This window comes from Cetorhinus maximus, chromosome 5, assembly GCF_964194155.1.
Source record: "Cetorhinus maximus chromosome 5, sCetMax3.hap1.1, whole genome shotgun sequence".
NCBI classification, from domain to species: Eukaryota; Metazoa; Chordata; class Chondrichthyes; order Lamniformes; family Cetorhinidae; genus Cetorhinus; species Cetorhinus maximus.
In genome coordinates, this window is record NC_135883.1 from 141390163 (window position 1) to 141416243 (window position 26081).

At 46.8% G+C, this 26081-nt stretch overlaps 1 protein-coding gene across 1 annotated transcript in view; it reads right to left on the reverse strand.

The window, feature by feature from the left end:
• ak9 (adenylate kinase 9) overlaps nucleotides 1-26081 on the reverse strand; it is a 359309-nt gene that overhangs the window by 183028 nt on the left and 150200 nt on the right. The window contains exons 20-21 of the mRNA XM_078542572.1: nucleotides 21725-21937; nucleotides 9920-10117 (exon numbers count right to left, since the gene is read on the reverse strand). Coding sequence (XP_078398698.1) covers nucleotides 9920-10117; nucleotides 21725-21937 — 411 coding nt within the window. The remainder of the gene's footprint in view (nucleotides 1-9919; nucleotides 10118-21724; nucleotides 21938-26081) is intronic.

Genomic DNA, 26081 nt, shown 5'->3' on the forward strand with positions numbered 1-26081 from the left:
AAGGGCCTCTTCTGCACTTTGTGATTCTGTGATCAGCCTAGTGAACCTTCGCTGCCCTCCCTCTATGGCAAGTATATCCTTTCTTAGGGTAGGGAGACCAAAACTGTACGCAATACTCTAGGTGTGTGGTCTCGCCAAGGTCTTGTATAACTGCAGTAAGACATCCCTACTTCTGAATTCAAATCCCCTTGCAATGAAGGCCAACATACCATTTGCCTTCCTTATTGCTTGCTGCACCCGCCTGTTTACTTTCATTGACTGGTATACAAGGATGTCCAGATCCCTTTGTACATCCACATTTCCCAATATATCACCATTTAAATAATACTCTGCCTTTCTGTTTTTCACACCGAAGTGTATAACTTCACATGTATCCACGTTATAATGCATCTGACATGTGTTTACCCAAACACACAACTTGTCTAAATTACCCTGAAGCCTTCTTGCATCCTCCTCACAACCCCGCCCAGTTTTGTATCATCAGCAAACTTGGAAATATTGCATTTGGTTTCCTCATCCAAGTCATTTATATATATTGTTAATAGCTGGGGCCCAAGCACTGATCCCTTGCAGTACACACTAGTCACCACCTGCCACCCGGAAAAAGACCCATTTATTCCCACTCTGTTTCCAATCTGTCATCCAATTCTCAGTCCTTGCCAGTATATTACCCCCAATCCCATGTGCTTTAATTTTGCCCACTAGCCTCTTATGTGGTGCCTTATCAAAAGCCTTCTTGAAAGCCAAATACATCACACCCACTAGTTCTCCCTTATCTATTCTACTAGTTACATCCTCAAAAAATTCCAGTAGATTAGTTAAGCATGATTTCCCTTTCATAAACCCATGCTGACTTTGTCTAATCCCGTTAATGCCTTCCAAGTGTTCTGTTACCTCGTCTTTTGTAATAGACTCTAGCATTTTCCTCACTACTGATGTTAGGCTAAATGGTCTGAAATTCTCTGCTTTTTCTCTCCCTCCTTTTTTAAATAGTGGGGTTACATTTGCTACTCTGACGCCATTTCAGCCTTGGTTCAAACATGGACAGAAGAGCTGAACTCTCGAGGTGAGGTGAGAGTGACTGCCCTTGACATCAAGGCCGCATTTAATTGAGTGTGGCATCAAGGAGCCCTGGCAAAACTGGTGTCAATGGGAATCAGGGGAAAACTCTCCACTGGTTGGAATCATACTTAGTGCAAAGGAATATAGTTGTGGTTGTTGGAGGTCAGTCATCTCAACTCCAGGACATAACTGCAGGAATTCATCAGGGTAGTGTTCTCGGCCCGACCATCTTCAGCTGCTTCATCAATGACCTTCCTTCCATCATAAGGTCAGAAGTGGGGATGTTCACTGATGATTGCACAATGTCCGGCACTATTCGCGACTCCTCAGATACTGAAGTAGTCCATACCGAAATGCAGCAAGACGTGGACAATATCCAGGCTTGGGCTGACAAGGAGCAAGTAACACTCATGCCACACAAGTGCCAGGCAACGGCCATCGCCAACAACAGAGAATCTAACCATCGCCCCTTGACGTTCAATGGCATTACCATCACTGAATTCCCCACTATCAACATCCTGGGGATTACCATTGACCAGAAACTGAACTGGACTAGCCATATAAGTACTGTGGCTACAAGAACAGGTCAGAGGCTAGGAATCCCGCGACGAGTAACCCACCTCCTCACTTTGCAAAGCTTGTCCACCATGTACAAGGCACAAGTTAGGGGTGTGACGGAATACTCTCCACTTGCCTGGATGAGAGTGCAGTTCCAACAAAACTCAAGAAGCCTGAAACCATCCAGGGCAAAGCAGCCTGCTTGATTGGCATCCAATTCACAAACATTCTCTCACTCTACACCGGCGCACAGTAGCAGTAGTGTGTACCATCTACAAGATGCACTGCAGGAATTCACCAAGGCGCCTTAGGCAGCACCTTCCAAACCCACGGCCACTACCATCTAGAAGGACTGGAGATAGATGGGACCACCGCCACCTGGAAATTCCCCTCCAAGTCACTCACTATCCTGACTTGGAAATATATTGCCGTTCCTTCACTGTCGCTGGGTCAAAATCCTGTAACTCCCTCCTTACAGCACTGTGGGTGTACCTACACCACATGGACTGCAGCAGTTCAAGAAGGCAGCTCACCACCACCTTCTCAAGGGCAATTAGGGATGGGCAATAAATGCGGGTCCAGCCAGTGTAGCCCACATCCTGTGAATGAATTAAAAAAACCTTTCAATGACAGTGCAGGGAATCAGGAAAGTAAAGTAATGATGCCCATTCATGTGAGAATAATCACGCAAAGTGGCACTAATCAATCCCCTTGTTTCAACCCCTTGTTCGCAGCATGAAAATTCCCCAAAGTAATAACGAACACCATAATGGACAAGCTCCAGAAGCCTGTTAGAAAGTTGGTGCTGGATGGTTCACTGAAGAGAAGCCTCAGGCACACACATCAAATAATTTCATTTCCTGAATGAACATTTACCCTAATTTTTATTCCCAAGGGTATAGTATTGGAGTGCTGTGAATGAGGCTCCCAGCGCCTGGGTTGAAAGTAGCACAACTGAGCGCCTGGCCAAAGCAATGTCATAGCAGTCGATCATGTTGGTGGGGGGGACCATGATATGCACCCCGCTCTGGCCATCATTTCAGGGGCAAGCACTCTCTACGCGAAAACGAAGCTCTTGAACCCTCATTCACTGACAAGTAATTGGCAGAAAGAGGACTTTTGGAGACTAAAGCTGACACTTGTTGCTTTCTCATTGATACTGTAGAGATGAAGCTATCATGAAGATGGGAGGCTGGATTTATTGCTGCCTGCATTATAGCTTACCGGCAGGAGAGAAGCTGAAGATTGTGATGAGGCACCTAGATCACCAAAGGGAGCAGCAAGACCTTAATACCAAGGGCCAGCAGGGCCTTCTCCAGATGCAGAAGATAAGGCTCACAGAGATGTTGTGTGTAGGCAGCTCGCAAGACCAAGGGTCTACAGAACTCGCATGTCTTATCTGCAGGCGAGCGAGAACCATTATTGCTGATGGCTCCACATGTCCAGGGATCTGAAATTTACCATACTGTCCAGGAATTAGCGCCATGGGGACTGCAACGACATGCATTACTGGTGGCTGTGAAAGTAAGGGTTGCTCTGAACTTATACACCAGTGGCTGCTTTCAGGGCTCCAATGGGGGCCTCTGTGGGATCTCACAAGTATCCACACACAAATGCATTCAGGAGGTCACAGACACCCTTTTTTCCAAGGTCCACAATTACGTCAACTTCAACAGAGATCAAGCAAGCCAGGATGCCAGGGCACTGGGCTTTGCTGAGATTGCCAGATTCCCACAGGTGCAGGGTGCCATCGACTGCACTCATGTGGCTATAAAAGCTCCTTGGCAACAGGCACTACAGTACATAAAAGATAAAAAGCTGTCCCCTCCCCTCACCTCAACCCCACAAAGACCATCTGTCACTTGTTCATGTTGTTCTTTTCAGAGTACTTACCCTTGTTCTGCTACTATCACATTCTGCTTTCTTACCTTAATGCCACTATCAGCACCTCCTTTAGCCCTTACCACTACCATTAACACCCCCTTTGTCCTTTTATCTGTGACATCTTTGTCAATCTCTCCTTTGCCCCCATCTATCACTGGCCTTCTATCCAGTTTCACCTGCTCCACCCCTCTTAAACAGTATAAATTTCATCACATTTTTACTTTTCTTTAGCTCTGAAGAATAGTCATACAGACTCGAAATGTTAACTCTGTTTTTCTCTCCACAGATGCTGTTAGACCTGCTCAGTTTTCCCAGCATTTTCTGTTTTTGTTTTACTGCAAAACATAAACTGGAAACACTACCACTCACTCAATCTAAAGCTGGTCTTCAACCACAAGAAACTGATCATGCAGGTTTGCACCAGATACCCAGGAAGTGTCCATGACTCATACGTCTTGAGTAGATTGCAGATCCCGGACATCTTCGAGGCACCAAACAGGGTCCAGGGCTGGCTCCTCGGTGACAAAGGGTACCTGCAAAAGACGTGGCTGATGATGCCTGTGCTGCAGCCTCAGACTCCTGCAGAGAGAAGATACAACTAGGATCATGGTGCTGACCAGGCATTTGTGGAGCACAATATAGGGATCCTAAAGATGCAATTCTGATGCCTGGACAGATCTGGTGGAGCACTCCAGTCTAATCCCCAGAGGGATCATGGGTCATTGTTGCTTGCTGTGCATGCAATGTGATGAGGACTTGATGGAAGAGCTGCACATCTCCTCCAATGAGTTGGACCTTGAAGGGGATGAGGGGTCCCTCATTTGAGGAAGGTGATGCTGCAGGGAAAGAGGCCATAGCATGGACCAGATAAGGCAGTCGTGCACGTGAAGCTCTGACAGCCACCAAATTTCACCAGGAGGGTGACGAGTTGTAGTGAGTACCCTTTTGGACATGAGCCCTCCATCATAGGCCAGCATTGCAATTCCTCTCATTTCAGCCATATACTTCAATATGAGAGTAAATAGTGACACATAAGGCTCACATTGGCTTGATCCTTTGAAGGATGATGAACCCTCGGTAGCATGTGTCCTTGCTGAGATAAGGTGCTAACTAGAGGAGGGTGTCCTGGTATCAGACGTCACCAGGTGCTGCCTCTTCAAGTGCCTCTCCAACATCCCAGTCGCAATAGCACCCTTCAAGAGCCAGGAGCTGTCGGTCGAGCCTCGGTGGTCTTGTTGCTGTATGCCTTCAATGTGACAAGGCTACTCAAGGAGATCCATCTGAAGCAACAGAACTACACACTCTGTGTAACATCGATTGTGAATCAGATAATTCACATTTGGGCAAGGCAGCCGATGATGTTCTACTGCTGTGAATCCATTTATAGATGACTCAGTCATCTGTGGTGCATTGTTCCAAATCACACTTACATCTGGCACTCTCAGTTATGGATCCTGGACTGCGTTTATCCTCAGCTTGATATGGATGCGAACCACCTCAGCATGACGATGTCAAACACTTGCCTGCCAGACACTAAAATGCTTCTTCTATCACACAGACTTTGTGCCCTCATGGCCAGCCCTGGCCCTTGCCAAGTCCAAAATGCACATACTCCATGAAGCCCTCAAGAGCACGCATCATTGCTAATAGAGAGCACACTTCAGCTTCAGCACATCCTTGCTCCTATCCCATTGCTCCCCTAAACATTGTCTAAAGCATCCACTTCCAGAGCCTGCTCAAAGCCTCTATTGCCTGCCAGAAATGACCATTTGGAATTAGCATCAGTGACCTCGGCAAGTGCTTAGATAAGGGCTCGCACAGCGCTGCATCCCTAGTTTGTGACGAGAGCCTTGACCCCGCAAACACACAACTGCAGGGCGAGAGACGCACAAGGTTAGGCATTCGAGCACCAGGACAATAACGTGGCTGAGAGGGGCTGAGCTTCGTTAGCTCGAGGTTGCAAGGTGCTCCCACTTATTGGTGAGCTTAGCAGATGTACACGCGGAAAGTCGAAAACGCATTTGGCTGACAGCAACGCACACGAGCTCAGAGTATGGGCTCAGAGCATTATAAACCCGCTGAGAGACAGAGAGCACATGGAATTGCACGATATATGACCCTTCTCCACGCGTGAACACATCTCTCTTTATACACTGCGCCTTCACCTTTCAAGAATGCAGACAAGATAGGAGAATACCTTTGCGTCAGTTTTACACAGCCAAGGATAAACATAACGTAACCCTGCAAAGCTTGTGAATGCGGTTGGTTCCACAAGCACACTTAACATTAAGGTCGAGACATCACTGATGTCACGAATGATGTACAAAAGGGGCATACACTTTGGTGATATGGAAGCACAATACTTTGACGAGAGGCCCATGATAGCGACGTGTGCGATAAGTGGGGGAAGGGACCATGGTATCATACTGATTGACAGCAACACAAGCTCATCATAAAAAGAAGGCATACACAAGAGGAGATATGAAATGGGTGCAATTCTATGTACATTTGTGTACATTATATGCATCTTATGAGTATCCATGCCACCATTGTGCTCCTAGATCTTTGTAACTTTCCTAACCCTACCGCTACGTCTTGGTGCTTGCCCGACATTCGCAGCGGAGGTGAGGCAGCCTGCTGGCCACTACACCCTGTTGTCTGTGATGACCTTGGCAAGCGGCCTCTGAGGGCCGAGACCTGGAGGGCCCCAGCCTACTTCGGGTGTCCTGCTGTGGGGCAGGTGCACCCTCCTCGGCCTGTGCAGCTGGAGATGATGCAGTTACAGGAAGACAGGATTTGGATGGACCAGAGGGTCCCGAAGTCACCTGGGTGGATGGCTCTGGGGTGTCCAGCAGCTGATCCCCCTCCCTATTGGTGCCTGAGGGCTCCTGTCTGACTCCTTGAGGATAAGGAACAGCTGGAATGAGATCATGGTGCCCTGCACCCCTCTCAAGTTGGCACTGATGGATGCCACCAAGGGCTACAGCGAAGGAGTGCAGCTCCTGCAGCAGTGCAGGGCCAATGTCCTGGACCAAGATCTTCATGGCGGCCGCCATCCTGCCTGTGTTGACCTCGGTGCACTGGCATGCCGGCTCTATGACCTCAGACTGAATGCAGACGGACTCCATGATAAGTTGCAATCTGAGGAATGCAGCTGACATCCTTTAATGATGTTCATGTGATTGTCGCTGCAGCTCCACCAACTGATTTAGGACCAAGTCCGGAGGCTCATCATCAGACTTTGACTCAGCATAATTGTGGCCTTAAGTAGTCCTCCAAGTTCCGGCAACCTTGAATGTCCCTGTCTCCACCTGCTATGGAGCAGACTGTGTGCTGTACTTGCCAGATTGTGACCCAGAGGTGTGACTAGGTCCCACCGAGATTTTTTAAAAATTCATTCATGGGATGTGGGCATCGTTGGCTATGCCGGCATTCATTGTCCATCCCTAATTGCTCTTGTTCAGAGGGCATTTAAGAGTCAACCACAATTCTGTGGGTCTGGAGTCACATGTAGGCCAGACAAGGATGACAGATTTTGATTTTCTTCCCTAAAGGGCATTAGTGAACCAGATGGGTTTTTACAACAATCAACAATGGTTTCATGGTCATCATTAGACTATTGAATTCAAATTCCACCATCTGCCATGGTGGGATTCTAACCTGGGTCCCTGGGACATTACTCTGGGTCTTCTGGGATTCTAGTCAGTGACAATACCAATATGTCACCACCTCCCCAGATGTGTATCTCTATGCTGGTGGAGGGTGAGGGTGAGTGCTATGACATAGAAACATAGAAAATAGGAGCAGAGTAGGTCATTCGGCCCTTTGAGCCTGCTCTGCCATTCAATATGATCATGACTGATACTCTATCTCAACGCCATACTCCCGCTGTCTCCCCATACCCCTTGACACCTTTAGAGTCCGGGGGTCTACCTATTTCCTTCTTAAATGTATTCAGTGACTTGTCCTCCACAGCCTCTGTAGTAGAGAATTCCACAAGTTCACCTCCCTCTGAGTGAAGAAGCTTCTCCGCACTTTAGTCGTAAATGGCCTACCCCATGTCCTGAGACTGTGGCCCTTTGTTCTAGACCTCACAGCCAGAGGAAACATCATCCCTGCATCCAGTCTGTCCATCCCTATCAGAATTTTATACGTTCCAGTGAGATGCCCTCTCATTCTTCTAAACTTCTGCAGCCCAATCTCTCCTCAAACAACAATCCTGCCATCCCAGGAATCAGCCTGGTGAACCTTTGCTGCACCCCCTCTATGGCAAGCATATTCTTTCTTAGGTAAAGAGACCGCAACTGCACACAATACTCCAGGTATAGTCTCACCAAGACACTGCACAGCTGCAGTAAGACATCCTTGCTCCTGTACTCAAATCCTCTCACAATGAAGGCCAACATACTATTTGCCTTCTTAACTGCTTGCTGCACCTGCATGCTTGCTTTCAGTGATTGGTGTACAGGGACACCCAGGTCCCTTTGTACATCAACATCTATCACCATTTAAATAATACTCCGCCATTCTGTTTTTCTGAACAAAGTGGATAACTTCACACTTCTCCACGTTATACACTATCTGCCAGGTATTTGCCCAGTCGCTCAACCTGTCTAAATCACATGGAAGCCTCTTAACACCCCCCTCATCGTTCACATTGCCACCAAGTTTTGTGTTGTCAGCAAACTTGGAAATATTACATTTGGTTCCTTCATGCAAATCATTGATATATGCTATGAATAGCTAGGGCCCAAGCATTGATTCCTGTGGCACTCCACTAGTCACCACCTGACACTCCGAAAAAGACCTCTTTATTCCTACTTTCTGTTTCCTGTCTGCTAAGCAATTGTCAATCCATGCAAATATATTACCCCCAATCCCATGTGCTTTAATTTTACACACTAACCTCTTATGTGGAACTATATCAAAAGCTTTCTGAAAATCCAAATACACCACATGTACTAGTTCTCCCTTATCTATTCTGCTAGTTACGTCCTCAAAAAACTCCAGTAGGTTTGTCAAACATGATTTCCCTTTCATAAATCCATGTTGACTTTGTCCAATCCTGTTGATATTTTCTAACTGTCCTGTTATCACATCCTTTACAACTTGAAGTGAAGACTCCCTCTACTGGAAAATGTTGGCAATATCTTAAGGTTCAGTTCCTGGAAGGAGCCAGAGACCTAAAACCTGAGGGTGATGTAACCCTGACAGCCACTGGCAGGATCATCCTTGTCCCGGTGTGAGGCTCCAAGTCAGATTACATGTCATGTAGGACATGGCACAGCTCAGTGATCATGCCCTTGTTGAACCTGAGCTACCTCAGTCATTGCTGTGGAGTGAGGTTAAGATAGGATAATTACTGTCTGAAAACACTTGGCGGAAAGGGCCTTCAGTGGAGAGCTCTCCTCCTCCGTTCAAAGATTATTGTCTCTGAATCCTCTGCTCCAGGTCCCGGTCATGTTGGAGACCAAGAGACACTACAACAACTGCCCCAATATCTGGTATAGGTATTTGTCTGTGCTCCAAGACTGTAGCCACCAACTACCAAAAACCAACTCCAAAAACCCAGCACAGTACTTCCACAAACTCAGTCTAAACTAATGTAAATAAAAAGCAGCTCATCTGCAACTTGTCGAGTGGCCCGTTACATAGTTCCTTTTTTAAAAAATTATTTCATGGGATGTGGACCTCACTGGCTAGGCCAGCATTTGTTGTCCTTCCCTAATTGCCCTTAAGAAGGTGGTGGTGAGCCACCTTCTTGAACTGCTTCAGTAAATCTGGTGCAGGTCCAACTGAGTAGTTTTGTTAGGCTACTTCAGCGGGCAGCTAAGAGTCACACTGCTGTTCATCTGGAGTCACATGTAGACCAGATCAAGAAAGGAAAGCAGATTTCCTCTTCTAAAGGACATGAGTGAAGCAGATGGGCTTTTATGACAATTGATGATAGTTTCATGGTCACCATTACTGAGAGTAGCTTTCAATTCCAGATCAATTGATTAATTAATAAATTTAAATTCCATCAGCTGCTGTGGTGGGATTTGAACTCTAGCAATGCCCGCCATACTCCTGCTTGCCTTGTTCCCTGCAAACCCCCTGTCATGCTTCTAACTCTGCACTCCTGTTCTCTCCAAATTCATGCATTCTCTGGGTTCCTGCTTTCTCCATGCTCTGGAGTGGTCCAATATATTAAATTCATTACAGAAATCATGGGGTAATTTGAACACTGATGGAGACAGTCATTATTTATTACTTTATTGTACAGGATTATTGCAGATCAAGAATATCAATGTAATGATAAATGTCCCCTCTTCAATGTATATTTTTGCTACATTATTGTAATATTTAATCATGCTGTAACTTTTAAAGGCAGACTGAAAAGATCTTCTTGAGGTAATAGAAAAACTTCACTTACTTTCCATAACTTGAATAACTTCTTTCAAAAGGGCCTCTGGAGTTTTCTCAGCAATCTCCAATATTGTATATACAGTTGAGATAAGCACTTCTTCAATTGCAATCCAGCCATTTATGTAATTAAAGACAATATTACGATAATGATTCATTTCTGGACCTTCTGGATAACCTCCCTCAGGAACCTCAGGTAATGTGATTTCTAAGTTTCAGAATGAAACAGAATTTAATTTACTCTCACATACATTTGGCATTCATTAAATTTCTTTTTAAATTTGTGTCTTATTTATGCATTCTGTAATATATCTACCAAAGAATTTTAACAATATCTAATTTGCAAATCTTGTTCTTGGGAAGTTGCCAATCCATGCTTTTTAAAAACAAAATATTCTTGGGATGTGGAGCAACATTGGCAAGGCAGTATTTAATCTAGAACAAAAACAAAAATACCTGGAAAGACTCAGCAGGTCTGACAGCATCTGCGGAGAGGGATGCAGTTGACTTTTCGAGTCCGAATGACCCTTCATCAGAACTAAGATATACAGAAATGAGATTAAATATAAGCTGGTAGAGGGGCTGGGTGGGACAGGTAGAGCTTGATGGGGGCCAGTGATAGGTGGAGGTCAAGAAGAGACTGCCAAAGATGTCATAGACAAAAGGACAAAGGGGTATTGACGGTGGTGATATTATCTAAAGGATGTGCTAATGGGGACATTAAGGGTCGAAAACAGGACGAGCAAGTGGCAGATGGCCTTAGTGGGGGTAGGGTGGGGGAAGGGATCGAAATGGGCTAAAAGGTGGAGATGAAACAATAGATCGAAATAAATTTAAAAGTAGGAGGGAAAAGAAAAATATATTTGTAAAAAAATTTGTAAAACTTTTTTTTAAATATTGGAAAAAGGGGGATCAGAAAAGGGGTGGGGATGGAGGAGAGAGTTCATGATCTGAAATTGTTGAACTCAATTTTAAGTCCGGAAGGCTGTAAAGTGCCTAGTTGGAAGATGAAGTGCTGTTCCTCCAGTTTGTGTTGAGCTTCACTGGAACATTGCAGCAGGCCAAGGACGGACATGTGGGCATGAGAGCAGGGTGGAGCGTTGAAATGGCAAGCGACAGGGATGTCTGGGTCATGCTTGTGGACAGACCGAAGGTGTTCTGCAAAGCGGTCACCCAGTCTGCGTTTGGTCTCTCCAATGTAGAGGAGACCGCATTGGGAGCAGCGAATTCAGTAGACTAAATGGAGGGAAGTGCAAGTGAAGCGCTGCTTCACTTGAAAGGAGTGTTTGGGCCCTTGGACGGTGAGGAGGGGGGAAGTAAAGGGGCAGGTGTTGCACCTTCTGCGGTTGCATGGGAAGGTGCCGTGGGAGGGGGTTGAGGTGTAGGGAGTGATGGAGGGGTGGACCAGGGTGTCTCGGAGGGAACAATCCTTGCGGAAAGCCACCAGGGGGGCTGAAGGGAAGATGTGTTTGGTGGTGGCATCATGCTGGAGTTGGCAGAAATGGCGGAAGATGATCCTTTGAACGCAGAGGCAGGTGGGGTGATAAGTGAGGACAAGGGGGACCCTATCATGGTTCTGGGAGGGAGAGGAAGGTGTGAGGGCGGATGCACGGGAGATGGGCCGGACACGGTTGAGAGCTCTGTCAACCACCGCGGGTGGAAAACTTCGGTTAAGGAAGTAGGAAAACATGTCAGAGGAACTGTTTTGGAAAGTGGCATCATCAGAACTGATGCGACTGAGGCAAAGGAACTGAGAGAATGGGATGGAGTCCTTACAGGAAGCGGGGTGTGAGGAGCTGTAGTCGAGGTAGCTGTGGGAGTCGGTAGGCTCCCTGCGGAAAGCCACCAGGGGGGCTGAAGGGAAGATGTGTTTGATGGTGGCATCATGCTGGAGTTGGCAGAAATGGCGGAGGATGATCCTTAGAACGCAGAGGCAGGTGGGGTGATAAGTGAGGACAAGGGGGACCCTATCAAAGCTCCAACAACTCATTGCCACCTACGCCCATCCAGGAGCCTCCACCCCTGCCTCTCCCTCTCTCCCCATCCCGTCTTCCAATCCCAGCCCCAGCCGTGTATTCACCATACCCCCTGACCTTCCCCTCTCTGATGCTGAACGTTCAGTGTTTAGCAACGGATCCTTTTACCCGCCTCCAATATTCTCCCTCCACCTGGACCCCTACCTCTGGATTTTTACCTGCTCTTGATCTTTTCGTTGAGAACTGTCGGCGTGACATCAGTCGTCTCAATTTCTCTGCTTCTCTCACCCACTCTAACCCATCTCTTTCTGAACTTGCCGCACTCCGTTCTCTCAGGTCCAACCCTGACTTTGTCATCAAACCCGCTGACAAGGGTGATGCTGTTGTTGTTTGGCGCACTGACCTCTACCTCGCAGAGGCTGAGCGTCAACTCGCAGACACTTCCTCCTACCTCCCCCTGGACCATGACCCCACCACTGAACATTAAGCCATTGTTTCCAGGACTGTCAATGACCTCATCTCCTCTGGAGATCTTCCCTCCACAGCTTCCAACCTCATACTCTCCCAACCTCGGATGGCCCGCTTCTACCTCCTCCCCAAAATTCACAAACAAGACTGTCCCGGCAGACCAATCGTGTCAGCCTGTTCCTGCCCCATGGAACTCGTTTCTTGTTATCTCGACTGCATTCTCTCTCCCCTTGTCCAGTCTCTTCCCATCTACAGCCATGATTCCTCTCATGCTCTACATCATATCAACAATTTCCGGTTCCCTGGCCCCAAGCGCCTCCTCTTCACTATGGACGTCCAATCCCTCTACACCTCCATCCCCCACCGGGATGGTCTGAGGGCTCTTCGCTTCTTCCTCGAACAGAGGCCCGAAGAATCCCCATCCACCACTACTCTCCTCTGTCTGGCTGAACTTGTTCTCTCGCTGAACAATTTCTCCTTAAACTCATCTCACTTCCTCCAAATAAAAGGTGTGGCTATGGATACCTGCATGGACCCCAGTTATGCCTGTCTCTTTATGGGGTATGTGGAACATTCCATGATCCAGTCCTACTCAGGCCCCCTCCCACAACTCTTTCTCCGGTACATCGATGATTACTTCAGTGCCGCTTCATGCTCTCGTCTGGATCTGGAAAAATTTATTAATTTTGCTTCCAATTTCCACCCCTCCATCATTTTCATGTGGTCCATCACTCACACTTCCCTTCCTTGCCCTCTCAGTCTCAATTTCTGGTGATAGACTGTCCACCAATATTCATTACAAGCCTACCGACTCCCACAGCTACCTCGACTACAGCTCCTCACACCCCGCTTCCTGTAAGGACTCCATCCCATTCTCTCAGTTCCTTTGCCTCAGTCGCATCAGTTCTGATGATGCCACTTTCCAAAACAGTTCCTCTGACATGTTTTCCTACTTCCTTAACCGAGGTTTTCCACCCGCGGTGGTTGACAGGGCCCTCAACCGTGTCCGGCCCATCTCCCGTGCATCCGCCCTCACACCTTCCTCTCCCTCCCAGAACCATGATAGGGTCCCCCTTGTCCTCACTTATCACCCCACCTGCCTCTGCGTTCAAAGGATCATCCTCCGCCATTTCTGCCAACTCCAGCATGATGCCACCACCAAACACATCTTCCCTTCAGCCCCCCTGGTGGCTTTCCGCAGGGATTGTTCCCTCCGAGACACCCTGGTCCACCCCTCCATCACTCCCTACACCTCAACCCCCTCCCACGGCACCTTCCCATGCAACCGCAGAAGGTGCAACACCTGCCCCTTTACTTCCCCCCTCCTCACCGTCCAAGGGCCCAAACACTCCTTTCAAGTGAAGCAGCGCTTCACTTGCACTTCCCTCCATTTAGTCTACTGAATTCGCTGCTCCCAATGCGGTCTCCTCTACATTGGAGAGACCAAACGCAGACTGGGTGACCGCTTTGCAGAACACCTTCGGTCTGTCCACAAGCATGACCCAGACATCCCTGTCGCTTGCCATTTCAACACTCCACCCTGCTCTCATGCCCACATGTCCGTCCTTGGCCTGCTGCAATGTTCCAGTGAAGCTCAACACAAACTGGAGGAACAGCACCTCATCTTCCAACTAGGCACTTTACAGCCTTCCGGACTTAATATTGAGTTCAACAATTTCAGATCATGAACTCTCTCCTCCATCCCCACCCCTTTACTGATCCCCCTTTTCCCAATATTTAAAAAAAATTTTTACAAATTTTTTTACAAATATATTTTTCTTTTCCCTCCTATTTTTAAATTTATTTCGATCTATTGTTTCATCTCCACTTTTTAGCCCATTTCGATCCCTTCCCCCACCCCACCCCCACTAGGGCCATCTGCCACTTGCTCGTCCTGTTTTCGACCCTTAATGTCCCCATTAGCACATCCTTTAGATAATATCACCACCGTCAACACCCCTTTGTCCTTTTGTCTATGACATCTTTGGCAATCTCTTCTTGGCCTCCACCTATCACTGGCCCTCTATCGAACTCCACCTGTCCCACCCACCCCCCTCCACCAGCTTATATTTCTTATTGACTATATTGTCTTAGTTCTGATGAAGGGTCATTTGGGCTTAAAACGTCAACTGTATCCCTCTCCGCAGATGCTGTTAGACCTGCTGAGTTTTTCCAGGTACTTTTGTTTTTGTTCCAGATTTCCAGCATCCGCATTATTTTGCTTTTATCTCAGTATTTATTCTAGTTGTCTCAAGGGCATTTTGGAATCAACCACATGGTATAGAAATGGAATTACTTTATGGGCCAGAGTGAGTAGAGTTGACAGTTTCACTTCCCTAAAGGACAACAAGAAAATCCAGCGGCTTTCATTTTTATATTCTGGTACCAAAACTTAAATTACCAAATGTTTACAAATTAAATTTCATAACTTGCCATGGTGAGATTTGAACTCTCTGATTGCTAGCCTATAACCACTAGGCTAATCATACTAGTTGTGGAGCATCAAGATCATATTGGTTGGTGGGAAAGCAGGATGAGTGAGTGCCTGTCATTCCTGTGGCCTGACACCAGATGGCATAACTTAGAACCATAGAAAAATTACAGCACAGTACGAGGCCATTCAGCCCATCTTGTCCATGCCAGCCTGAGGACACCCAGGTGCCCTTTCTAATCCCACCTTCCTGCACCCGGCTCATAGCCCTGCAGCTTACAGCATTTTAGGTGCAGATCCAGGTACTTTTTAAAAGAGTTTAAAGTTTCTGCCTCTACCACCAACTTGGGCAGCGAATTCCAGACACCCACTACTCTCTGCGTAAAAAAGTTCTTCCTCATGTCCCCCCTACACCTTCTGCCACTTATCTTGAATCTATGTCCCCTGGTTCTAGAATTCTCCATCAAGGGAAAAAAATTAATCCTGTCCACTCTATCTATTCGCCTCATAATTTTGTACACCTCAATCAAGTCACCTCTCAGCCTTCTTTGTTGTAAGGAAAATAACTCCAACCTAACCAATCTCTCCTTGTAGCTACTACTTGCATAAATCCCTTTAAAGGAACGTTACTTGGGGCAACTGTCCTGGCCCTTATTAGCCGATTATGATGCAAAATCAGGCAATCACAAGTCCATCAGCTCAGGCAACTAAGATGAGATTCCTTTTGGAAGTAGTAATGATGAGATTGAAAAACTGACCAGATGAAAATATGGCTAGAATTCTTCCATTTTGGCTCCAAATTTCAACTTCATTAATTTTAGTCTGCTGAAAAGCAGCAGTTTCAGAATCTTTGTACCCTGTATTATTTAATTTAGTCTCAGATATGAATAGTAGCATCAGTTGGTAAAATGGCAGTGGCTTATTAATTTATTGACAAAAAATTACTTTTCATGATATACATTTATAACTGTCAAGCCAATCTGTTGGCTGCAGATTGAGGGTATTTTACTTGCTTACAATCCAAATAGTCATTATCATAAAGAGTAAACAATATAGTATAGAGAGATAGTGGCACGAAAGGAATTCTGAGCATCAGTTCATAACTAGGAACTAGGCACTTTCTGCAGTTCAAAGATGTTCATTCTAGAATAAAGCTTATTATTATGATTGGTTACCCAAAGTAATTCCACTTACCTTCACATAAAAAAAACTTAGAATCATAGAATGGTTGCAGAATGTAAGGAGGCTAATCACCTACTGCCACACCCCTGCCTTTTTCCCATAGCTCTGCAAAGTTTCCTCTCCAGATAATAATCCATTAATGTTGTGTTTATATATTATCCTTCACAATCACACAAGAACAAGAACACAAGAAATAGGAGCAGGAATAAGCCATTTAGCCCCTCAAACCTGCTCCGCCATTCAATAAGGCCATTGAATGTGACCTCAATTCCATTTTCCTATCTGGGACCCCAAAACCCTACACACCCTTGTCGCCCAAAAATCTATCTAACTCAATCTTGAATATATTCAATGACACAGCCTACACTGCTCTCTGGGAAAGAGAATTCTTCAGACTAAAAAACCTCAGAGAAACAAATTCTTCTCATCTTAGTCTTAAATGGGAGACCCTTAATTTTTAAACTGTCTCCCCTTTGGGTGTCACTGAGTGCTTTACAGCTGATGAAGTACTTTTGAATGCTAGTCGCTGTTGTAAACAGTCGTCGATATACACATAGCTGGCTCCCACATACAGCTATGCAAAAAAAAACCCAGATAATCTGCTTTGATTAAGAGATGAATGTTGGCCAGGACATTGGGGGTAACTCTTCAGTTTAACCTCTCTTCTGAAATTCCTCAATACTTTTTGTTCATTCATGGGATGTGGGCTTTGCTGGCTAGGCCAGCATTGATTGCCCATCCCTAATTGCCCTTGAGAAGGTGGTGGTGAGCTGCCTCCTTGAACCACTGCAGTCCATGTGGTGTCGGTACACCCACAGTGCTGCAAGGGAGGGATTTCCAGGATTTTCACCCAATAGTGAAGGAACTGCTATACATTTCCAAGTCAGGATGGTGAGTAGCATGGTGAGGAACATAAAGGAGCTGGTGTTCCCATGTGTCTGCTGCCCTTGTCCTTCTAGGTGGTAGCAGTCGTGGGTTTGGAAGGTGCTGTCTAAGGAGCCTTGGTGAGTTCCTGCAGTGCACCTTGTACATGGCACCTACTGCTACCACTGTGTGGAGGTAGTGGAGGAAGCTTGTGGATGGGGGTGCTAATCAAGCAGTCTGCTTGTCCTGGATGGTGTCAAGCCTCTTGAGTGTTGTTGGATCTGCACTCATCCGGGCAAGTGCAGAGTATTCCATCATGCTTCCGACTTGTGACCTGCAGATGGCAGACAAGCTTTGGGAGTCAGGAGGTGAGTTACTCACTGCAAGATTCCGAGCTTCAGTATCTATATGGCTTGTCCAGTTCAGTTTCTGGTCAATGATAACCCCCAGGGTGTTGATACTGGGGGATTTAGCTATTGTAATGCCATTGAATGTCAAGGGGTGATGGTTAGATTATTTCTTGTTGGAGATAGTCATTGCCTGGCACTTGTGTGGCACGAATGTTACTTGCCACTTGTCAGCCCAGGCCTGGATTTGGCCAGGTCTTGCTGCATTTGGACATGGACTGCTTCAATATCTGAGGAGGCGCAAATGGTGATAAACATTGTGCAATCATCAGCAAATAACCCCATTTCTGACCTTATGATGGAAGGAAGGTCATTGATGATGATGGTTGGGCCTACGACAATAGCCTGAGGAACTCCTGCAGTGATGTCCTGGAAGTGAAATGGTTGACCTGCAACAACCACAACCATCTTCCTTTGCGCTAGGTATGACTCCAACCAGTGGAGAGTTTTCCCCCTGATTCCCATCGTCTCCAGTTTTGCCAGGGCTGCTTAATGCCACACTCGGTCAAATGCTGCTTTGATGTCAAGGGCAGTCACTCTCACCTCATCTCTGCAGTTCATCTCTTTTGTCCATGTTTGAACCAAGGCTGTAATGAGGTCAGGAGCTGAGTGACCATGGTGGAACCCAAACTGAGCGTCAGTGAGGAGGTTATTGCTAAGCAAGTGCCGCTTGATAGCACTGTTGATGACCCCTTCTGTCACTTCACTGATGATTGAGTGTAATTGTTTGGGTTGGATTTGTCCTGTTTTTGTGTACAGGACATACCTGGACAATTTTCCACAATACTGGTAGATGCTAGTGTTGTAGCTATACTGGAACAGCTTGGCTAGGGGCATGGCAAGTTCTGCAGCACACGTCTTCAGTACTTTTGCTGGAATATTGCCAAGGCCCATAGCCTTTGCGGTATCCAGCACCTTCAATTATTTCTTGATATCCCGTGGAGTGAATTGAATTGGCTGAAGCCTGGCATCTCTGATGCTGTGGACCTCCAGACTGTCAACTTTCATTTTTGCAGCCAAGTCCTAGAATGGATCTTGAATCCACAGCCTTCTAACTCAGAGGCCAGAGTACTACCATCTGAGCCATGACAGACACCTAAAACATGTTGACCAGTTTATTTATAGGACTACATTCATCCAAAGGGCTCCATATAAATGGTTCACTCATCAAATAGAGATAGATAATGAAGCTGATTTTCATATCTGATCTTCGAACCAGCTGCATCAGGAACAGCTCCCATGCAAGAATATGAGTGCTGAATTCAGCATAGGTTGTGTTCAGCTTCTATATTATTGTTTCAGCAAACTAGAAGCATGAGTAACAGCTAGGATTGGCACCTTGAACTATAGAAGGTGTAAGGTGATTTTACGGCTACAAATCTTAAAGGCTTTCAACAGCTTAAAGTGCAATGCAATTTTTCATCCAAAGTAGGAGAAAGTTGACAGCAGCTTTCTTTGGTGTCTTCCGGCATTGAGGATGTGAGACGGAAACTCATATTTCTAAAAGCAGTGGAACTTATAATTGATTAAATGGCTGAAAGTAGATATCTAGTTCCCAGAGAATAGTCTTAATTTGATAGAAAGTGTAGCAAACTATTTGGCAAAAGATAGCTATCCATCTGAACGCCAGCAGCACTATTCCAAGAACCCGGGAGTAATGCTGCAAAAATTGAATGATCTGACCAGGTGTGCCAAGTTAGAATACCGCTTTCACATCTTCCATTGATTGAACTATGCCTTGAGCTCTACATAAATGGGCAGTAGCTCAGAAGCGTCCTCTGCTTGTCTATTTTGCAGCAGCAAAGAGTTTGCTGGGTCTACCTGTTTTTTTTCCTGATAGCTAAAATGCTGGAGGTGGTTGGGGAGAAAGGATTTAAAAAGTAAATAAATGGAAATAAATAAAAAAACAAACAAACAAATAAATAGAAAAAAATTGAAAAAAGGATTTAAAAAGGGCTAGAGATGGAGGAGAGAGTTCATGGTCTGAAGTTGCTGAACTCAACGTTAAGTCCGGAAGGCTGTAAAGTGCTTAACTGGATGATGAGGTGCTGTTCCTCCAGTTTGCGTTCGGCTTCACTGGAACATTGCAGCAGGCCAAGGACAGACATGTGGGTATGAGGGCAGGATGGTGTGTTGAAATGGCAAGCGACAGGAAGGTCTGGGTCATGCTTGCCGACAAAGCGAAAGTGTTCTGCAAAGCGGTCACCCAGTTTACATTTGGTTTCCCAATGTAGAGGGGAACATTTTGGGAGCAGTGAATGCAGTAGACCAAATTGAAGGAGGTGCAATGAAGTGCTGCTTCACCTGAAAGGAGTATTTGGGTCCTTAGAATGTGAGGAGGGAGGAGGTAAAGGGGCAGCTGTTGCGCCTACTGCAATTGCATGGGAAGGTGCCATGGGAAGAGGGTGAGGAGTTGGGGGTGATGGAAGAGTGGACCAGGGTGTCACGGATGGAATGGTCTCAATGGAATGCTGATGGAGGTGGGAGGGGATGAGGGGAAGATGTTTGGTGGTGGCATCATGCTGGTGTTGGCGGAAATGGTAGAGAATGATCCTTTGTATGTGGAGGCTGGTGGGGTGAAAAATGAGGACAAGGGGGACCCTCGTACTGGGAGGGAGAGGAAGGGGTGAGGGCAGAGGTGCGGGAGATGGGTCGGACACGGTTGCGGGCCCTGTCAACCACAGTGGGTGGAAATTGTTGATATAACGTAGGGCATCAGTAGAATCGGGAATATAGGTGGGAAGAGAAATCAATGGAAATCAGGAGGAAAGCTCTCTGCTGGTTGGAATCATACCTAGCACAAAGGAAGGTGGTTGTGGTTGTTGGAGGTCAATCATCTCACTACCAGGACATCACTGCAGGAGTTCCTCAGGGTAGTGTCCAAGCCCAACCATCTTGAGCTGCTTCATCAATGACCTTCGTTCCATCATAAGATCAAAAGTGGGGATGTTCGCTGATGATTGCACGATGTTCAGCCCCATTTGTGACTCCTCAGATGCTGACACAGTCCATGTCCAAATGCAGCAAGACTTGGACAATATCCAGGCTTGGGCTGACAAGTGGCAAGTAACATTCGCACCACACAAGTGCCAGGCAATGACCATCTCCAACAAGAGAGAATCTACCCATTGCCCCTTGGCATTCATTGGCATTACCATCACTGAATCCCCCACTATCAACATCCTGGAGGTTACCATTGACCAGAAACTGAACTGGACTAGCCATATGCGGCTACAAGAGCAGGTCAGAGGCTAGGAATCCTGTGGCGAGTAACTCACCCGACTGCCTAAAGCCTGGCCACCATCTACAAGGCAGAAGTCAGGATTGTGATGGAGTACTCTCCATTTGCCTGGATGAGTGCAGCTCCAACAACACTCAAGAAGCTCGACACCATCCAGGACAAAGCAGCCCGCTTGACTGCACCCCATCCACAAACATTCACTCCTTTCACTACCAACTAACAGTGGCAGCAGTGCGCACCATTTACAAGCTGCACTACAAAAACTCACCAAGGCTCCTTAGACAGCACCTTCTAAACGCAGGACTGCTACCATCTAGAAGGACAAGGGCAGCAGATAGATGGGAACGCCACCACCTAGAAGTTCCCCTCCAAGGCACTCACCATCCTGATTTGGAAATATATCACCATTCCTTCACTGTCGCTTGGTCAAAATCCTGGAAATCCCTCCCTAACAGCACTGTGGATGTACCTACACCACATGGACTGCAGCGGTTCAAGAAGGTAGCTCACCACCACCTTCTCAAGGGTAATTAGGGATGGGCAATAAATGCTGGCCTAGCCAGCGATGCCCACATCCTGTAAATGAATTTTAAAAATGGTGACAGAAAATGTGCAGCTGCAACTGCCTCCACAGCGGTCGAAGTGGTGCCAATTGCTGCTGGGACATCTCAAGCCCTTGTTTAATGACCATCACCATCTCAGGGGTTTTTAACTGGAAGATAGCAGTTAGTTAGCTCCCATGCCCCAACCACTGGGGAAACTTAAGATAGTAAATGATTATCGCAGGAGAAGGCTTTTGGTCCATTTAGTCCATCTATCCTTGGTGGATTTCCAATAACCCTAAATCTGATTTGTTGAAAGTAAGATTTCTAGTTCCTTCTTGAAATTCAATGTTTCTTCTTCCAGCACCTGGGCTGGTAACCTGTTCCATTAACTTACCAATTTCACAATGAAAAAATATCTTCCTGCACTTACTATTTTGTTTTATTCCCCTTAGCTTGAAAATATGATCCCTTGTGTTTGAATTGTGCATATGGAAGAAAAGTTTACTTGGATCCAATTTATCCAAGCCTTTCATAAGTTTTAACACATATTATAACCCCATTAAATATTATAAGTACATTTTTTGTCACCAAAGATCTGAAATGTTTCACAAATGTGGCATGAAAATGTATAATGCTATTTTTCAGATTTTGGAAAGTTAGTTATTTTAACCAAAAAAAGTGCTATTAATGAGTCAACTGACCAGGTTCTGGTTCTGGTTCTGGTTCGGGTTCCGGTTCCGGTTTTGGTGCAGGCGCAAGTTCCAATCCCATTGTAGGTTTTGGATCAGTTTCAGGTGCATTTTCAGTTGTCGGTTGTTGATCGGACTCAGTTTGATCTGTTTGTGCTGAGGGCTGTGCTTCAGATACCTCTATGTCTGATTTAGATTGAGTAGGCTCATTCATTTCTTCGTCAGCTATAATTGAAACGCAACATGAGTTATTGTGGCATGATTGACATGATTGTCTTTTCCTGCCTGTTGCTTTTGTGCATTTGTAAATCAACAAATATATCGGCATCAGACTACAGTTAATGGGAATTAAGTGGATAAATTAAAGACACAAATTTGTCAACATTTTTATAGTGTAGATTTTTTTAAATTCCAAAATGTCACAGACTTGTTGTGGCACAGAGGGAGACCATTTGGCCCATCGAGTCAATGCCAACTCTCAGTAGAGCAGGGATTCCTAAACTGTGGGTCACAGCCCTCAGTGGAGTGGTAGGATGAGCAATTGGGGTCACGAGCTCTCTCTCCTCCATGGTGACTGTGGAGCAGAGACTTCATTGGGACAGTCCTAGGATTTGCTCTAAGGCCCCTTGACATGCGCATGCACTGTATTTTTCTTGCCTTGGTCAGGTGGACGTTGCCTAATGGAATCACTCCTAAGTGTGCAATAAAAGCCCGCAAAATGATAAGTGAAAAAAACATTGCTGCCTGTTCTCCAACAATCACCCTGCTCCTTGCTCTCACAACTCCACCTGCTCTCACAGTTCTGGAAACCTCAAAGTGCTTTACAGCTAATGAAGTACTTTTTAAGTGTAGACACTGTTGTAATGTAAGAAACATGGCAGCCAATTTGCCTGCAGCAAGCTGCCACAAACAGCAATGTGACAATGACCAGAGAATCTGTTTTTGTGATGCTGATCGAGGGATAAATATTGGCTAGGACACCAAAAGTAACTCTTCTGCTCTTCTTCAATATAGTGCCATGGATTCTTTTACATCTACCAGAGCAGGCAGATGAACCTTCGGTTTCACTCTGAGCCAAATGATAACACCTTTGACAATACAGCCCTCCTTCAGCTGATGTCCTCAAGTGGAACTCGAATGGGAACCTTCTCACTCAGACGTGAGAGTGCGAACAACTGAGCCAATGGACATTCTATGCCTAGGGGTCCATGATACTGTTCTGAGACCACACATAGGTGCATAAGAGGGATCAACAGTTGACAGAATTTTATTTTTGTGTGTGAGAAAACCTGTAGTTTTTACCCAACAACTCTCAAGTTCTATAGACTTTCTACTTGTGATAATGCAAAGTCATTTTTTTTATACTAGAAAAGAAATTGAACATTTTGTATCACACAATGTTAAAAGCAGAGCGAAATGGAGGAGCTTAACAAAGCTATTGACTCGCTAGCTATGGGCAAAGCTCCAGGTGCTGTTTCTATACTGCCTGAAAACATCAAGCACTGGAAATTGGCACTCCAACATCTGCATGAATTTCTCTGTCTCTGTTTGAGGGAGGGGGCAATGCCCCTGGATATGCATGATGCCAAGACTGTGATCCTGCACAAGAAGGGCGACCACAACAATTGCAACTATTATTGAGGCATCTCCCCGCTGAACATCATGGGAAACATATGTCCTTAAGGGAAGGAAATCTGCCATCCTACCTGGTCAGCCTCCAGATCCACAACAGTATGGTTGACTCTTAAATGCCCTCTGAAATGGCCTAGCGAGCTACTCAGTTCAAGGGCAAATAGAAGGGGCAACAAATGGCTTTGCCAGTGATACCCACATCCTATCAAAGAATTTTTAAAAAGACAGTGACAGATTGGGTCTTAACTTCCAAGTTCCCCAGTGTTGGATTGGCAGGGGAGGTACCCCAAAGATGTGCTAGAGAATCGCCTTCAGAAATTCCCACATAGGGTTGCACAGCAATTGCCCAGAAGTGCAAATTTCCTCTGCACAATTGCCCTGTTCTGTGAACCATCCAAAAATGCGATTTAAATCGCAAACTTCGGATGTTTCCAACTGGGTTCCACCAATAGCTGCCCAGAAAAGGTTAGAAGGGTTAAAACCACATCTAACTTCTGGGTAACTATTGTACAGACCAATTTCCCACAGGATTACCTAGACATCCCTGACTCCCCCAGTGGACACCCTACCCCAACCGCACCCCCTGACTACACCCCGCAACATGACTATCCCAAGGGTTTCCCCCAACTCCCTGACTACCCCACATGGAATCCCCCACCCTCCAAACCCCCAGGGGTCTCCCTCCACCCCCCCCCCCCCGACTACCCCCACCCTCGGGATTCCCCCCACCTGCACGGGACATCACACCTTGCGGGCTGGTCTCTCACCTAGATCCCCCTCCTCCCAAGCCAGACCCAACCTGACCCGAGGTTGGACACTACCCCTGATTGAGGCCTGACCCCCCTCCTCCCAAGGCCTTACCCCCCTCCCTCCAAGCTCAACCCTCCCCCAAACCCGCGACCTGACTCCCTCCCCCTTGAGACCTCCCCCATAGCCCCGTCACCGATGCCCAACCTCCACCTCCCCAGGCCTGGCCCCATCACCCACCACCAACTCCAACCCCAACCCCCCCAAGGCCCGATTCCCCCCTTACCCAGGCCTGGCTTCACTGCCCCCTCCCCAGCAAGGCTGCACCACTCCCCCGACCTCCGACACCACACCCCGAGGCCCAATCCTCCCCCCACCCTCTCAAGTCCCGATTTCCCCATCCCGAGGCCTAAGAGCTTACCCCGCCTCCGAGCCCCGACCACCTCCCGACCTCCGACCACGACCACAAGACCCAATCCTATCCCCTCCCCCACCATCCCCGAGACCCGATCCGACTTCAGCTCTCCTGCAGTTTGACAATAGGCTCCAGGTCGCGCTGCGCTGCCTGGATCTCATTCAGCCGGAAAGTCAAGCGAGACAGGTTGGGGAAAAGAAAATATCAGGTAAGAAACTGGGCATGGAGTGGCAATCCAATGCGGATTGCCACTTAGGGACAGTTCAGGTCCATTGTTTCCCCTGGCTGGGTAATCTAGGACATTCTCAGGATAAGGGGCTGGTCATTTCAGACTGAAATGAGTAAAAACTTCTTCACTCAAATAATTGTGAATCTTAGGAATCCCCTACCCCAAAAGATTGTGCTTGTTCCATCATTGAATATATTTAAAGTTGGGATAGGCAGATTTTTGGCATCTCAGGGGATCAAGGGATATGGGGACCAGACAGGAAAGTGGAGTCAAGGCCAATGATCGGCCAAGATCATGTTGGGCAGAATTTTACGTCCTGCAGGCAGGCGCGCACCTGACCCAATCGGGCGTAAAATAGCGTGTGATGACTTTGGATGAGCGTCCCGATGTCATTGCGCACTCATGCGATATTTTGGTCGGTGGGCGTGAGTAGGTGCCAGGGCCATGTCCACCATTAATTAAGCGGCCACTTATGATCATTAAAAAGCTAATTGACGATGATTTTTTGTTGCCTGTGCAATTTCACACTCGTCGCACGGGCAGAACAGGCAGGCTACTAGCCGACAATTTCCAAAACCTCATCCACGGGTGGGGTAAAAGGGATGAGCAGCATTGCCAATGTCAGTAATGGGGAGGTTGGTACATGGTTTGCTGCTGGTGACTTATTGATACTTGGCAGCTTCAGCTCTGTTCAGGGCTTCATTGTTAGCATTTCCCAGGCTTCATTTGAGGAATCATTGGTGTCCCCAAAGGCCCTGGAGGATTCAGACCGTGTGGGCCCTTCCAGGTATCAGATAGCCTTCCATTACCCTGGTAATGGGGACTGTGGTTTCCGGTGGTGGCACCTCCTCTGAGGACAAAGATAGGGGCAGAAGGGAGAGGAGGCCAGGTGTCCCATGCAGCTTCCAGGAGAGGGACCTGTGGGAGGTGCAAGCACAAGAGGCGTAGGGCCAGCAGGAAGTCCAAGGCATCAGGAGCCGCAAAACCCAAAGCCAGGGTTTACAGGTGGCGATGCTGCTACCTCAATATGTCTGAGGTGGAATGCCGAAGGGAGCCCTGTCTCTCAAGGCAGACAGTGACCTCTAATTGTCAGATTGGGCCTGAGATCAGCTCCGACTGTGTGGGTGCATATCCCATGCCAGTGGCTCTGAAGGTCACAGCGGCCCTCAACTTCTATGCCTCCAGTTCTTTCCAGGGTTCAGTGAGGGATCTTTGTGGAGTCTCAAAATCAGCTGTCCATAGTTGTGTCAAGCTGGTGACAGAAGCTCTGTTCAGACGGGTACTGGCCTTTATTCTTTACCGCATGGACAAGGCCAGCCAGGCTGAGTGAGCCAGAGACTTCGCAG